This window comes from Phaenicophaeus curvirostris, chromosome 27, assembly GCF_032191515.1.
Source record: "Phaenicophaeus curvirostris isolate KB17595 chromosome 27, BPBGC_Pcur_1.0, whole genome shotgun sequence".
In the NCBI taxonomy this organism is placed as follows: domain Eukaryota; kingdom Metazoa; phylum Chordata; class Aves; order Cuculiformes; family Cuculidae; genus Phaenicophaeus; species Phaenicophaeus curvirostris.
In genome coordinates this window covers 749286-765720 of record NC_091418.1, presented here as the reverse complement: position 1 = coordinate 765720, position 16435 = coordinate 749286, and the positions used below count along the sequence as shown (strand labels likewise).

General features: G+C 53.7%; 1 protein-coding gene across 1 annotated transcript; it reads right to left on the bottom strand.

Annotated features, from left to right (window-relative positions):
• Nucleotides 1-551: 551 nt before the first annotated feature.
• Nucleotides 552-14100, bottom strand: RAB11FIP1 (RAB11 family interacting protein 1). Its single transcript, XM_069877493.1, has 6 exons — nucleotides 13798-14100; nucleotides 9901-10343; nucleotides 8647-9445; nucleotides 5457-7709; nucleotides 4581-4686; nucleotides 552-3332 (listed from the first exon to the last, which is right to left on the bottom strand). Exons 1-6 carry the CDS (start codon nucleotides 14007-14009, stop codon nucleotides 3114-3116), a joined length of 4032 nt encoding a protein of 1343 aa, XP_069733594.1. The 5' UTR covers nucleotides 14010-14100; the 3' UTR covers nucleotides 552-3113.
• Nucleotides 14101-16435: the final 2335 nt, after the last annotated feature.

Below are 16435 nucleotides of genomic sequence, written 5' to 3'. Positions count from 1 at the left end.
ATCCTATACCTGCTCTCCCTGAATCTCCTCTCCAGAGCTTCACCAGCCCCACGGCACCATCCTCGCTTCTCCTCGGGGTTCAGCCCCAAGGTTTCTGTGGGCTCTGGGTACCCCCCGTTCCACCTTTCATCACCAGCAGAGGACAAGGGCGATGAGAGGCACGCAGGAGGCTGATTTCCTCTCTTTTAATCCCTGCCCACAATCTGAGGGCCATTACAATTAGAGGTTGGGGCAATCGAGGTGCTTTCCGGCCACAAACCTTTCAAAGGTCAAGGATAGATTTTCCTTCTTTACAGAAACTCTCGATTCTCAGGATGTGGATGAGCTCGTCCATCAGGTTCCCCCACCCTGTGAGGTGTTTACCATGAACATCCTGCACGGAGCGCTTGCAGAGTGGAACGAGCCCAAAAATACCTTGAGGATGAGCTCAAAAATACCTTGAGGATGAGGAGTTTGGGGCAGCAGAGCTGGTCCTGAGGAGGCCCTTTCCAAGCTGCTCTTCCAGACAAAAAAAATCGATCAGAACTCTGTATTTAAGATAAATTTATTTTAGTGTTCCATGAAACCAAAAAGCATTTAAAAACAAACAGAGCCCCAGGCTAAAAGCAGACAGGGTGAAATACAGATCCTTCAACAGTAAAACAAGACATTTGATTCCTAAGGGCTTTAAAAAGTCAAGGTGAAGCACCTTACAGAACATGAAATGCCAAAGAAAGGCTTTAACAAGTATTGCAAGTAAAAGATTGAGGTACAGGGATTGTGCGATGCTTTCACAGCCAGGGATGTGTAAGCACAGCCAGTGCAGGACCACAATCCTGCAGCAGCACCCGCAGGAGGCTCAGAGCCTGCGACCAAGGAGAACCACCCCAGTGGGAACAGCCAGGCACAGCCCGGGCTCTTCCTCACCAGACGCAGCCAAAGAGGCTGCCAGGAGAGGAGAGGACAAGTTTTAATGCTCCATCACCAAGGAGACTACTAAGAACATACATTACCACTTTTTTTTCTGTACCGACAGGAACGCACATTATCCAAATGCCATAAAATCCACACTCCCAAAGCATCGCACACAGCACTGCAGTGCCTTCAGGAGTCAGGGACTTCAAGAGTACCCATATTGCTTTAAAACGAGCAAAAAGCAGGAGTCCAGCCTTGCTTCCCACGTGTCCAGTTACTGTTAAGCCACCGTTCCAAGGCACAACTGGTTTTTCTGACTCTCTGACCCTGAATATCAGAGAGCTGTGGAATAAAGTCTAGAAGAGAAGTCTCTTTGTGAGGTACAGCCAAGCGTTCCTTTCCAGAGACGCACTGAGGCACAGGAGGAAAAAAAAAAAATCATCCTTCATCTTCCCCACTATTGCAAGGCAAGAGGAGCAGCAGCAGATTTCAGTAGGGCCAACCAGTACCACTCAGAATTCAAAGCAGCCAAGAGCTGAAGGTGCCGCTAAGACCTTCTGTGTTTCAGACCCTTCATTCGCAGAAGGCACAGCAGAAAATGAACAAATAACCCCTTCACCCAAGGCATCTGCTCAAGTAAAAATCAATTCAGAAAGAAGCACCTGAAGTCTCAGAGAACACTTAGGGCTTGTGTTTCCTCGAGCCCCCGGGAAGGGCAGGTCTGTCAGGAAAGCTCCAGACTTTGGTGGTGAAGTCAGCGTACAGCAATAAAAATGTCATTAACAGCAGGTTTTGGATTCTCCAATGAACATGTACATCTCTAGGCAATATATTAAACTCCTCTTCACTACAAAAGTACCATGTTTAAGAAATGTCCAGCAGTTTTCAGTGGCTTAGGAAATAGCAAGCAGTCTGCTCACAGGGCAAGGGTCGATCCAGGTGGTTTAGGGCCTTAATAAAGTGCTTTGCTGTAGAAAATCTGAGTTTAAAGCTCCCTCCTTCCAAGCTGAGCCAGGAGTGACCGAGTAGACTCAGCTGAGAAGGCAGGAATGTTCACTTTGGTCCCAAATCTTCTGGCATTTCAGCTTTCTTCTGAGCCTTTTATGGACTCTTGCAACCCTGAGCTGCAAGGAGGCAGCTGATTTTTGTGATCTTTGATAAAAGCTTGCCAGAAAAAGCGCCACGTTTAGCTTCTCGGTGGAAGCAGACTGGCATGGTGGCTGCTCGGCAGCGCTACGCTGTTGTGTGCTGCCTGATGGGATGGAGAGAGGAACAGACCCTGCTCTGTCGAGCTGCCCAACAGCCACACGGTCAGGGAGCAGACCAGGAGGCACTGATCGTCCAGCAAAACTGAAACATCTTCATTCCATTCCGAGCATCAGGCACAAAGAAACCTGAATCAGACTGGAGCACTTGCTGAAATCCCCAGGGAAGGGCGATTTGGTTCCTCCCTTGGCTACACAAGGAATGCACGAAGGCAGGCATTGGAAGATTGATCACCTTGCTAGGCTGCTCCACGGCAAGCTGCAGCTCCAAAATCTGAGGTACTTACATTTAATAAACAATAGTGTAGAAGGAAAATTGTCCAGGAGCTCCCACAAAGCAAAAGAGAGGCCAGGAGCAGATCCTGAGCATCTTCCTTTCCAATCTAAGGTTTACCTCGCCTTCAGCCTTCAGGGCATCAATTACTTTTCAAACACAGCGCTGGTCTGACATACACATCTCAAACTCCTCCAGTGTAGTTATTAATAATTTGGTTTATAAAAACAATCAAATTCCCAAGCTCTACTGGACAAGATTTTCTATTGCACTACAACTTCGGGAATGGAAAGCAGAGTAAGTGATCTATCAGAGCTGCTACAAAACAAAACCATGAACAAAAATTCTTCATAAAGAATCGTCAGTGCCTTGCTGGCAAGCAAAGCACCTCAAAACCCCTTTGTTCTTCCTATTGCAATCAGCTTTTGTATTACACAACTGGACAAATCTTCCCAAATAATGGAAAGAAACCAAAAAATAAATATGATTCCACTCCTGGACCCTAAATACAGGACCTGACGTAACTACTAACCACACTGGGATTGCTCAAGGCAGAAAGGGGAAAGAGGTCATTTTCTGCGGGCAGCACAACCGGTACCACCTACTCCACATCGTCTCCTTATTAATCAGACTCCATTGGCAGGAATTCAGCCCTTTGTTCCCCAGCATCCCCAGAGCTTTCACATCTCCCCAGCTTTTTTGTTTCCAGACATTGAAACGCGAAGAATGTTTGGGGTTTCTTCCATGACTCTGACAAGCAAGTTATCGATGTAGTCTTCCAGCTCACGCACCTGGAGATCCTTCTTGGTAATCGTATCCTTCTGTTTCAAGACCAGCTGGATCAGCTCATCCCGCGTCAGCTGAGCGTACGCGTAGGCAGGGTCTGTGGGATCATATTTCTGCGAGAGAGAAGAGAGGGATACGAGCGTTTCAAAACAGCAAACAAGTGAGAGCTGGCAGCTGGCTTGTGGAATTTAAAGCACCAAGCGGAATTTAAACCATCAAGGAACAACTTTACAGACAGCGTTTGCAGAACCACAGCCACTCTTTAAACTATTATTGTACTTTTAATCTTTTAAAGCTAAGTTCCAACCTCAGAGTCAAGAAGATGAGGCTGCCCAGGGCACCGACAGAGGGAGAGGCTGCCAGGCCAGGACGGCTTTCGGCTACAAAGCACCTTCTGGGCCATTACCCTGGAACAATTCATACAGAACACTACTTGCTCATCCACTTCCAGAAAGTAGAAGAGCTTTTTAAAGTGTAAGTGTGTGCTGCTTACAGCACAGTGACCCAGCTTGCAGAGCCGGGGCAGGCTCCTCCAGAACAGAAGGCAGCCTGGGCTTTTCCATCACAGGGAGTACGGATACACACGCTTGCAGGACTACACCAAGCATAATTTCTTACGAGGAATCATAGCACCACACCACAATACTAATTACAAGTTTTCAACTCGTTCAAATTATCATCGCCCTGGTTTGAATCATTTAACTCACTTTTCCCTCTTTTTCCACTCACACCAGAAGGCGGCACTGCCGTTACTTTGGTTCTAACTTTTCACTCTTCCCAAAAAGTCCTGGGAAAAATTACAGCACTCATAGTTCTCCCTGCTCACCTGCAGACACCTCTTGCTATTCCGATCCCTGTGACTCTTAAGTTACACCTCAAGCCTAGAGGTCGCTTTTGAGGCCAAGATTATGCAAAAAACTGCTTTAAATCCGAGTGATCATGCAGGCTGCATGCCTGTGCTTTTAGGAAGCAGCCATGCTCTCATGGCAGGCACAGATAATATGTGACAATGCAACAGCCACCCTGAGGGTGCTTTTCCCCACCTTCTCAGCTTTAAGAGCCACCTACTTATTAATGATCAACCCTAGAATCCAGGCCCAGGCAGACAGAACATCAGCATCTCAGCAGGACAGGCTGAGAGTTCAGCCTAGAGAAGAGAAGGCTCCGGGGAGACCTCAGAGCAGCTCCCAGGGCTGAAAGAGGCTCCAGGAAAGCTGGGGAGGGGCTCTTGATCAGGGAGGGCAGGGACAGCATGAGATACAAGATACAGAGATATGAGCCAAGGCAAACGATCTCAAATACATGAACTCTGCCTGATTTACTGCTTCAGCTCTGGTTTAAAGTGCTGCTTTCCTCCATACCTTTGCATTCATCTCGAGCAGCTTCTCGTTCATCGTGCTGAGGACATTCAGGTTCGTGCTTGGAGGCTTTGTTGCTGTGGCATTCATTGGCTTCACAGGATGGAGTCTGGAACATGAAAAACAAGTCATGCTATTTAGGCACTACACACAGACACAGATCTTGAGAATAAAAATATATACTGCAAGAAACTGGGGAAGAATCCTCTCCTCCTCTCTCTCGGTAAGAGATTCAGCTTCAAGCAGACACCTCTGTCTAAGCTGTAGGCTTCTTCTAAGTGTACTCCAGTTCTCTCCCTACCAACTTTACTGACTGAAGGCATTGGAGACAGAGCAGCAATGACAAGGGAAATCCAGCCAGCACAGCACGGCACAAAGGAGCCCCAGGTCAGTCTCCCTGAGGCGGCAGCACGCAGCAGCCGTCGTGCTGATCTCTCACACACCAGCTAAGCCTGACTTTCTCAAGGAGAACACAATTTACCAGGCTTCCTGTGACCGCTCTCCCGTTTCTGAAAATGGATCTATTCCAGTCCACTTCCCAAATCTGATGAAATGATCCTATTTTTTTAACTGCCGCCAGGTTTCCCTAGCAGCTTTCCCAAGAGGGAGGCTCTGATGGATGGCAGGTTGCCTCGAGCACGCTGGATGTCCCCAACAGAACAGATCGATCCAGTGCCAGCACGGATCCTGCGCTGGCGTGACAGGACCCAGCCCCGACAAATCCAGGGGTCGGAGGAAGTTAACACTGTACGATGCCACATCGCTGCAAAGTGCAGTAAATCCTTGCAGCTGGAGAGACAGATCTGGGCTCACGAGGAGAAAAAGCGAGGCCGGCATCGGCACTGAGACACTTTCAGTGCATCCCCCGTGTTCTCTCACCTGTGCTTAGCAGACAGGGCTTCACTGCCCTGCTCAGCCTGGCTAGGGTGCATTTCAGAGGGTGAAACCCAGGCCCGAAGCAGCTTCTTCTTGCCAGAATTTCCTGCTTTATCTGCGAAGCCCTCGGCTGTTGTTTTTTTCGGAGACTCTGCTCTATGACTTTGGGTGTCAGAGAGAAGGGAATGAGCAGAAAAGCAGGGCTGGGAAGGACTTGAGAGGGAGGAAGAGGAAACGGAAGGCTCAAAGAAGTCACAATCTGCATGCTCCTCAACACCTGCACTTATTTTCAGTTCTTCTTTCTCAAAACGACTGTTCTGCTCCCCAGAATGACACGTCACACCTAAGCCCAGGTCAGCTACCTCGTCACTGACACGGTGAGCATCCACGGCTGCTCTGCTCAGCTTAGAAGCTCCAGGAGCGCTTCCTTCTCCCAGAGTGGCCAGGGTGACACGGTCTGCAGCACAGCTATCCGTGTGCCCTCTCAGTTCCTCATGCAAAGCCACTAAACCTAGGGACTGCTTCCCAGCCTCTGAAACGTTATCATCACCTACAACGACAACACGGTTCTCCTGACAGTCACCCAGCAGCTCGTCATCAGAGCCTCCCTCTGGAATAACTGGAAGACTGGCCAGTTTCAAACCACGATCTCCACTAGTGGGAATGAAAGACTTTTGACTGGTAAGGCTGTCAAATAAATCATCATCACCTTCATTTTTCAGACATCTGACACGGCCGCTCTCTCTGACTGTTGCTGGTGGAGCAGCAGTCTCTAATGAGCTGCTCTGGGGGAGGAACCCATGAGCATCTGAGGCTTTGTCAGCATCAGGCATAGCTTTTAGACTATTGCCTGAAGAAAGCACATCACCACTTAACCCCTCAGCCCGAGAAACTGGTGGGCACTTCTTCAGCCGAGGTGCTGGCTTTGGAGTGACCGACACCTCAGTGCCAGCTCTGCCTCCACCAGCGTCGTGGGGGGACAGTGTGCTAGGTCCCAAGGCTGGTTTGGCAGATCCTGCTTTGGAAAAGGAGTCATTCCTATCAAGGGGAGATGCCTGGGGCTCTAACATGGGCATACATCCTTCCCATCTCTTTCTACCCAAGATCTCCTGCTCCTCTTTCAGCTCCCTCTCAGGGGCAGACGGCTGTTCAGCACTGGTCTCTGGCAAGGGGTTATCACTGTGCTTTGAGAGGGATGCAAAGCCCTTGTCACCCTTTGCGTAAGGCTCAGTATTCACCCTGCCTGCATCCACACCACCCCAAGCAGCAGCCCCGCTGGTTCGGGTGGGACCTGTGCTGTCACTGGAGAGCTCTGACAGTGGGCAGCACTCTGCTTCCAGCTTGCCAGCAAACCTCGCTCGCTGCCCTGCTGCATCAGAACCTGTAAGTGACATCTCCCTGTAACCAGAGCCCTGCTCCTCACCTTCCTGCCCACCCAGATCCTCATCCTCCAGTCCGCCAAGGAGAAAGGACACGGATTTTCCCTTGCCTAGCTTGCTGCTTTGCAAAGAAGTCTTAGCCTGGAGCTGGGGAGAATCGTGCTGCTTCTTTGGAGCCAGACCGGGGGTGTCAGAAAGGGTGCTGGGAGCGCTGGACACAGCTTTGACATTATTAGTTACAGCCACAGCAGAAGAGTCCCCTGCAGCATCATGATCAGAGCGCTCCAGCTCCGCTGCAGAACCGTCTGCATCAGAGGGAAGGCAGGATGGGGAGGAACCAGCAGCAGGTTTGAAGCCTGGTGCATCCGCCTCCTGCCCAAGCTTGGATGCAAAGGGATTATTGTCATTAAAGTGACAGACAGAGGGGAGAGAAGGTGCAGGTGGGTGAGAGAGACCCCGGGAAGCCCGCGTGTCGGAGCGGTCAGGACCCTGTGAGCTCTGCCCCCAGTCAGAAGCGAAAGGATTGTTGGCACTACCAGAGCCCTGCCCAGGAAGAGGCGCTTTGGGAGCAAGGTGATGGGATGAAGGGAAACGGGCAACGCCTTTGGGATCCAGGGCTGTGGGTGTCCTGCCCTGCTCAGGAATAAAGGGGTTCTTGCTGTTCACAACCTCTGCAGCAGAAGGAGGAGGAAAAGTAAGGGAGGCAGGAGAAGTGGCAATGATTTCAGAGTCTGGCATTTGGACTTTTTCTCCTGGTTTGGAAACAAAAGGATTATTGTCACTCCTGACATGTTGTACGGAAAGAAAAGCAGGAAGGGACTCAGGTGCAAGAGTAGGAAGCACGGCTTTGGTTTCCTCCTCTGAAGACGCGCCCAGTCTGCAAAAAGGGACAAAAAACTCGCATGTCACTTGCGGATGCAGCACGAGGCAGGAACAGACAAGCTTTAGCACCAGACTCTTAACACTAGAGATGATTTATGCTTGCAAGAGACTTTGGAGCCTTTCTGACAGCCTTTACATATGTAAATGCACCTTCACAAGCACTAAATTATGCCAGAACCCTTCTGCTGCAGAGTTTGCACAGGTTACTGCTTTTAAGCATGCTCTCATCTTTGGCACCCCAAGCAGTTATTAGTAGGTGAGACACTTTGTATGCAAGATGCTTAAACATGAGAAGCACTGAAAGCAAGGAGTCAGACACAAACCACAGCCTTATTAGCCTGACACACCTATATACATATATAAAAACACAGACATACACAGCTTTTATATATATATATATATATATATGAAGGATAAAGGAAGAGAATTTCAAAAAAAACCCTGCATACCAACTCACACAAATGTCCCTCATGTCGCTGTGAACGATGCCAAAAGCAGGAGGGCCCCAGGATTAACTCTTTTGAAGACCATAGCCAATACAGAAGAGAAAAGCAGAGCTTTTAGAACTGTTCTTTCAGACCCTGGCCCTGTCCAAGCCACACAGCTCAGACAGAAGAACATTAGTTTCTGCAAAAGATCCAGCAGGAAAACCCACCCCTACGGTACCTACAGAGACACTTGCACTCAAGAGAACCACTATTCCAGCTGCACTTATAAGGAAACACCCTTACATCAACCTCTTCACACCGAGAGAGAACTCAGAGTTACTATTTGTTATTAAAGCATGCGATGGCCAGGTTAGACCCACCAGGTACCTGCACAGCAACAGGTTTCTGCCACGCACAGGATGCCAAGCTGAGAGGCGCTGCTGTGGCCTCTTTAAAGCCTCAACATTGCTGTTTACATCAACCTCTGAAGAAAACACAACTGACCTGGGCTTGACGGCTTTGGTCTTCGCTGGCGCAGCAGCTTTTTCAGGTTTTGGTTCTTCCTCAAAAGGGTTGAGGGGCTGCTTATTCGCAAAGACATCTTCTGTGCAGCAGCTGTCTCCTGCAGGACCCCTTCTGCTTAAATCTCCTGGAAGCTCAAACCCTTTGGCCTCCTGTTCCCTCTTCTCTTCTGGAATTTTGTTTTCCTCATCCTGCAGGGAATTCCTGTCAGGAATACTCTCAGCATCAATGGTCTTTACTGCTTCCTTCTTCCCTGTGACCAGAGAGAGCAAGGTGGACTTCTTGGGGTCTGTTTTTTCAGTCTCTCTAGTAACCTCAACAGTCGGAGGAACACTGGGTTCTGGGTATTCTTCGCTGCTCAGCAACTTGTATGAGGGCAAAGTCATAGATTTAAAAGTCTCCAAGGATGCAGACCCAGAAAAAGCGTGACTAGGAGACGTTCTTCCCATCTCTTCAGGTCCTTTAGTAGGTCTGGAAGACAGGTTCTCCTCTGAAGCAAAGAGCTGCTTCCTTTTGAAGAGGTGAGGAGAAGGGGAAGAGACTGGACTGTTGTCCTTCCCCGTGCTCTCTTCCATATAAATGTGACTGCCATTGATACACAGACTGGACTTGGAAACAGGATCGCTTTTGGATTTAAGGCCACTGAATAAAGAGAGCCCTTCTTTCTTGGTGTGGCTAGTGGTTCCTGGGTTTATTTGCCTGATGTCCAAAGTGGCTGTTTTACGAGATTTAAATACAGAAGAAGGAGAGGACTTCTCTCCCTGGGCATTTCCGAAGGTTTCTGGAACAAATAAATGGGGAGAATTTCAAGGTGTTAGAACATCCTTTCTCCTGACACTCGTGGCTGACAACCTCAGCGTTTCACTGTCATTAGTAGAACCACAGAAACAATGAAAGTGCAGCTGCATCAGCCGCTTCCAAACCTTCCAGGCGCCCCACACTGCCAGCCCCCAGCAGACAGATCACAGGGGCTGTTCAGTGACCCAAACCCACCGCAGATCCCTCACGGGGAAGCTGCTTATGCAGCTACAGCTCGTGCAGCCCCACAGTTTCTACACCATCACAAGAGAAGCTTAGCCAGAGCGTCCCAACATCCTACACGCATACAAGTTACTTTCTATAGAGTCAGTCAGTAAGAAAAATTTAATTCCTACTCCAAAATGGGTGAAAAGCACCAGCAAACCTTTGGAGAAAGGCTCGGTGCTCCCACAACACAGTGGAGCACCCCATACTCACTTTCTGAGGTTGGAGAGTCGTCAGTCTCCTCGTCATCCCACTGCGGCTGGAAGTCACTGGGGTGAAGCCGAACCCTCTTGGTGACGGGCGGCTGCGTCGGCAGGACCGACATGGACTGGGAGAGGGAGGTCTTCTGCAGGCCGGGCTTGGAAAACAGGGCTTTGAACTTGGATTTCTTCTTTTCCTTCTCCACTGCCTCATCTTCGCTGTCAGCTAGGGAGTGAGTCGTGCTGGGAATGATCTCCGAGGTCGTGTCGGAGAGGCCGCTGCTCTTCTTCCCCTTGAGCTTGTCTTTGAGTTTGCCAAAGGGAGAGCGGGACTTGTCCTTGGCAGACAGGTCAAACATACTGGCTGTCAGGTTGCTCCTCATGAACTGGATATCCACTTCGATCTCCCCTCTCTCCTTTTCCTTCTTCCCTGGTTTGGAGCGAAGTTTGTACCACCTGCAGAAACAAGATTTCTTTTACAAACAATTTCTTGGGAGGCACAAGGAATTTGGAATAAAAGAGGGTGTTTATGTTGTAAAAAACAAATAAGCCTATAGTGTAGGGGAAAAAAAAAGAAAAGCCTTTAATCTTTTACCTACGTCATAATCACGTGGCTCAGGTGACAAGGAAAACATTTCTTATTGTTAACAAATTTCTTAGTAAAATGTGTTTTAAAACCCAGACCAAGAAGGGTTAAAAGAAGAAGTGGGGGTGGGGGAAAGGAACACAGGGTGGAATTCCTGTATTTCAGCTCAGAGGCAGTTGAAGTGGGTGCAAAAGGAGCAGCCTCAGAGAGCTGAAACTGGTACAGAAAGCACGGCCCCACGCCCTCATACCTTTCATTCCAGCCTTCTCAGTTGCTATCGGAATGCTAAGGAACCCCTCATCAACACGGGAGCCAAACCCAGCCTTGCAGAGCAAAGCCAGCCAAGCCCTACAGCCTGCCTGGGAAATTCCAGCCACCTCCAGGAGCGTGACCCGAGCACCAGGAAGGACATTCCTTACAGACAGAGCCCCATCCCTTTCCCAAAACACAGCTCTGTGTGATCAACCGGGTGCTCAGGGTGCCCTATGCTGCACCCCAACCATCTACGCGCAGCTAACGACCACTCGATACCATTCCACCCGCGCTAGGGACAACAGAGAACACAACCGGCGCTGGACATCGGGAATTTTCTCTCGACTGTTAGAGCCACAGACATCTCGACTCCACAGAACCGATAGGGAAGGACTCCTGGAAAATGCCAGTTTCTTCCTCCTTGCCAGACAGGGCATGAAAACAAAGCAAACAGAGCATGCAAATTCGCCTCTGCATCAAATCCACACTTCACTTCTTTGAAGGCGCGTGGAAGCGATGAAAAGCGATGAAAGAGAATGGGAAAAGGCTCCAGAGAAAATTCAAAGCTAATGAGCGTGAAGCAAAGGAGCTGAATTCAGAAACCTGCTCCGGAGAAACCCATCAGAGGGAAGCGGATGCTCCGTTCCGCTACAGTTGGACGTTCAGCCCTGAATTCCAGACACCAGCAGCAGGAGAGGGACTTTATGAGGTGATGTCGGGCTTTGTCAGGTCCCCACAGCCACCGTCCCGTGGTGGCAACAGCAAGGGAAGCACAAATCCTTTGCCTTTAATGCAAGCCAGCACTTCTGTCCTACATCGCGTGATTTCCAGGAGCATTCGGACAGCGCCACACAATCCGTCCTGCCCCGGGGACAGAGCGGGCACTGCTGCAACGACACCCGAGACACAAAGTGTGTGCTCAGCGAAAGCCGCCTGGCACCCACACAGCCCTGGATTTTGCTGCTACGGCCGCCTCGGACACTGCAAAGAGTAAAATCTCATTAATGTCACTGATGATGTTAGGGAGCGCCTGTTAATCAACACGCACTCGTTTTCCAAACGAAACCAGCCCTGCGCAGGTTTAGGTCACCCACGCGATGACAAAGGAAACGGGCTCCAAACAGAAAATCGAGGGCTGAGGGACAACAGGAACAACTGGAAACAGCAGAAGTTTTCCCCGAAGCGTCAGCTTTGGGGACTTTAGTCTCTTTTCCCTGTTTTCCTCTGGCCCAGACACAAAGGGCCGAGGCTGCGTTGACTCGTGAACTCTGCTGACCGAGGCCCCGTCACGCCGCGCAGGTAAACACATCAGCGCTTGACACGACCTTAATGAGAGCCACAGGATAATTAAGGCTTCACAAGCTTTGATGGCTTTGTCCAGAAACACAACACAGGTCTCAGCTGTCCCTGGATCCACTTAGGTGAGGAAGAAGAGGAAGGTGACTCACCGCCACCTCAAGCCACATTACAAGGCTGCTGACTCCCAGTAAAACCCTCCCAGTAACCGCCCGCACGTCCCAGTGTTTACACTGAAAGGAGCAAGGATGACACAGAGCTGGGGCTGGGTATTAAAGGAGAAGATTCCCAACACGGTGTCCTGCTGGCAGCAGTGAAGCCAGCCCACATAACACTGAATTACCTACTCTTACACACGCTTAAGCTCTAATTAATCTACTTATTAAGGAAAATACACAAGCAGCTAGGTGCAGCTTGTCCGTTCCCTGTCGGAAGGCGAAGGCATTTTGAATAAATGAGGTTTCTCGGGTCAACCCGGCTGCTCCCAGCGCGCACACAAATATTTGAACACTGAAGCCCCCGGGTTCCTACAAGGGACCCTCACCCCACAGCTCGGGGGGCGCTGACCCTCAGCAGGAGGGACCCTGCCCCGAAGGGGCTCCCCCAAAGGGGCTTGAAGGGTCCCCGTGGGGCATGGGGGGGTCCCTGTGAGATCCTCACCTCCCTGTAGGGTACAGGGGACCCCCACCAGATTGCCCCCACCCCTATAGGGCACAGGGAGTTGGGCCCCCCAGCAGAACCCCTGGGGCCTCGAGCCTCTCCCTGCCCCCCTACCCCTCTCCCCAGGCCCTTTGAGGCCCAGAGACACCCCCCCTCTCTCTCCCTGAGCCCCTCATCCCCCTGTTGTACCTCCAGACCCCTTCTCCCCTCACTCCTCTCCCTGCTCCCCGGTTTGCCCCCCCCAAGCCCCACAACCTGTGATTCTGGACTCCCCCAGCCCCCCTTGCAGTGCCTGCTCCCCCCAGTCCTGGATCCCCTAGACCCCCCACGTACCCTGCCCTCCTCGGTACCTGCACCCCCCGGTGCCCCGCGTCCCCTCTGGTACCTGCCCCCCACGGTGTCCCCGGTGCCCCCTGTCCCCTCTGTACCTGCACCCCCCAGTGCCCCCAGTCCCTCCCGCACCCCCCCGTCCCCCCAGTACCTGCATCCCCCAGCATCCCGGTTCCCCCGGTACCTGCATCCCCCGTCCCTCGCCCGGTGCCCTGGTACCCGCATCCCACGTCCCTTCCCCGGCGCCCCGGGCCCTGCATCCCCCGCCCCTTACCCAGTTCCCCCGATACCTGCACCTCCCGGTACCCGCATCCCCCGTCCCTTCCCCGGTTCCCCCGGTGCCTGCATCCCCCGATACCTGCATCCCCCGGCACCTGCATCCTCCGTCCCTTACCCAGTTCCCCCGATACCTGCATCCCTCGGTACCTGCATCCCCCGTTCCTTCCCGGTCCCCCCAGTACCTGCATCCCCCAGCGCCCCCGTGCCCCGGTACCTGCATCCCCCGTCCCTTCCCTGGTGCTCCCGGTACCTGCATCCCCCGTCCCTCCCCGGTCCCCCGGTACCTGCATCCCCCAGTGTCCCGGTACCCGCATCCCCCGTCCCTCCCCGGTCCCCCCGGTACCTGAATCCCCCAGTGTCCCGGTCCCTGCATCCCCCGTCCCTCCCCGGTCCCCCCGGCTCCTGCATCCCCCGTCCCTTCCCGGTCCCCCCGGTCCCTGCATCCCCCGTCCCTTCCCGGTCCCCCCGGTCCCTGCATCCCCCGTCCCTCCCCGGTCCCCCCGGTACCTGCATCCCCCAGCTGTCCCGTCCCGCGGCGGCAGCTCCACCTCGGCCCTGCCCAGGAACTTGTCGGTGCCGGCGAGCGCCCGGTGCAGCACCGTGAGGCGCAGCGCGGCGGGGCCCGGCGGCAGCTCGAACGTGGCCTCCTCGCGCCACACCGGCTGCCCCCCGCTCCGCTCCGACACCGCCGTGCGGAACCGCCGCGGCCCCAGCGACATCACCGCGTACGCGTCGCTGCCCCCCGGCGCCTTGGGCCGCAGCCCCCGCGCCCGCAGCACCAGCACCCGCGCGTGGGTCGGCCGCCACCCCGCAGACATCGCGGGGCCAGCGGGGAGCGAGCCGGGAGGGAGCGGGGAGGGAGCGGAGGGAGCGGGGACTGAGCGGAGGGAGCGGCGGCGCCTCTCGCGAGAGAACGGGGCGGGGGGAGGGGGGCGGGGCCGGGGCCGGCAGGTGCGGGCAGGTGTGAGCGGAGGGGGGCGCCAGAGCAGGGGTGCAGGGGGGTGCAGGTACAGGGGGTGCAGGTACGGGGGGTGCAGGTACAGGGGTGCGTGTGCAGGGGTGCATGTACAGGGGTGCAGGTACAGGGGTACAGGTACAGGTGTGCGTGTGCAGGGGTGCAGGGGTGCAGGTACAGGGTGTACAGGTACAGGGTGTGCAGGTACAGGGGTGCGTGTGCAGGGGTGCAGGTGCAGGGGGTGCAGGTGCAGGGGTGCAGGTACAGGGTGTACAGGTACAGGGTGTGCAGGTACAGGGGTGCGTGTACAGGGGTGCAGGTACAGGGGTACAGGTACAGGTGTGCGTGTGCAGGGGTGCAGGTGCAAGGGGTGCAGGTACAGGGGTACAGGTACAGGTGTGTGTGTGCAGGGGCGTGCGTGTGCAGGGGTGCAGGTACAGGTGTGTGCAGGTATGGAGTGCAGGTACAGGGTGTGCAGGTACAGGTGTGCAGGTACCAGGGTGCATGTACAGGGGTGCAGGTACAGGGGTACAGGTACAGGTGTGCGTGTGCAGGGGTGCAGGTACAGGGTGTGCAGGTACCGGGTGTGCAGGTATAGGGGTGCATGTGCAGGTGTGTGCAGGTACCGGGTGTGCAGGTACCGGGTGTACAGGTACAGGGGTGCATGTGCAGGTGTGTGCAGGTACAGGGATGCATGTGCAGGGGTGCAGGTACAGGGTGTGCAGGTACAGGGGTGCATGTGCAGGGGGGTGCGTGTGCAGGTACCAGGGTGCAGGTACAGGGTGTGCAGGTACAGGGGTGCGTGTGCAGGGGTGCAGGTACAGGGTGTGCAGGTACAGGGGTGCGTGTGCAGGTGTGTGCAGGTGCAGGTGTGTGCAGGTGCAGGGGTGTGCAGGTGCAGGGGTGTAGGCACAGGGGTGTGCAGGTATGGAGTGCAGGTACCGGGGTGCAGGTACAGGGGTGCATGTGCAGGTGTGTGCAGGTGCAGGTGTGCAGGTACTGGGGTGCAGGTACAAGTGTGTGCAGATACAAGGGTGCGTGTGCAGGGGTGCGTGTGCAGGTGTGTGCAGGTACAGGTGTGTGCAGGTGCAGGTACGGGGGTGTGCAGGTACACGGTGTGCAGGTACTGGGGTGCATGTGCAGAGGTGCAGGTACAGGAATGCAGGTACGGGTGTGTGCAGGTACCAGGGTGCACAGGTACAGAGAAGCAGGTACATGGGTGCATGTGCAGGGGCGTGCAGGTACGAGTGTGTGCGGGTACCAGGGTGCAGGTGCAGGGTGGTGCATGTACACAGTGTGCAGGTACAGGGGTGTGCAGATACAGGGGTGTGCAGGTACAGGTGTTTCCAACACCCGACGCGAGAGCCTTGTCATCCATTTATTGGAACAGGCAGCCACATACAGCCAGCGCCCCAGAGAAATGATTTGCACCTCCTCACGCTCCCCTGGGCCTGTTTCCTTCATTAGTTTAGAATCACGGCATCAAGAGGTCCCAAAGTGAAGCACACAGCCCCTGTCCTTCAGCAGATCTGCTCCCCGGCCCATCCCCCCTGCATCCCTCGGTGTTGATGATGCTCTGGTCCCTCGTCGCCCCCTCCGAAGCCCGGCAGCCCCGCACGCAGCTACACCTGCCCCTCAGACCGCAGCATCTCAGGGGGACCCGTCAAGTTGTGGAATCCTCAACATGAGAAGGAGATGGAGCTGTTGGAATGTGTCCAGAGGAGGCTACAAGGATGATCCGAGGGCTGGAGAACCTCCCATATGAGGACAGGCTGGGAGAGTTGGGCTTGTTCAGCCTGGAGAAGAGAAGGGTCTGAGGAGACCTTCTAGTGACCTTCCAGTACTTGGAGGGGCTACAAGAAAGCTGGGGAGGGACTGTTCACAAAGGCTTGTGGTGATAGGATGAGGGGCAGTGGGGATAAACTGGAGAGGGGCAGATCGAGACTGGACAGAAGGAGGAATTTCTTCGCAATGAGAGTGAGGAGGCACTGGAACAGGTTGCCCAGAGCAGTGGTGGCTGCCCCATCCCTGGAGGGGTTCAAGGCCAGGTTGGATGGGGCTTGGAGCCCCTGATCCAGTGGGAGGTGTCCCTGCCCATCGTAGGGGGCTGGAAGTGGATGGGCTTTGGGGTCCCTTCCAACCCAAACTATTCTATGATTCAGTGAGGCAGGAGGACTCCCATCGCCTCTG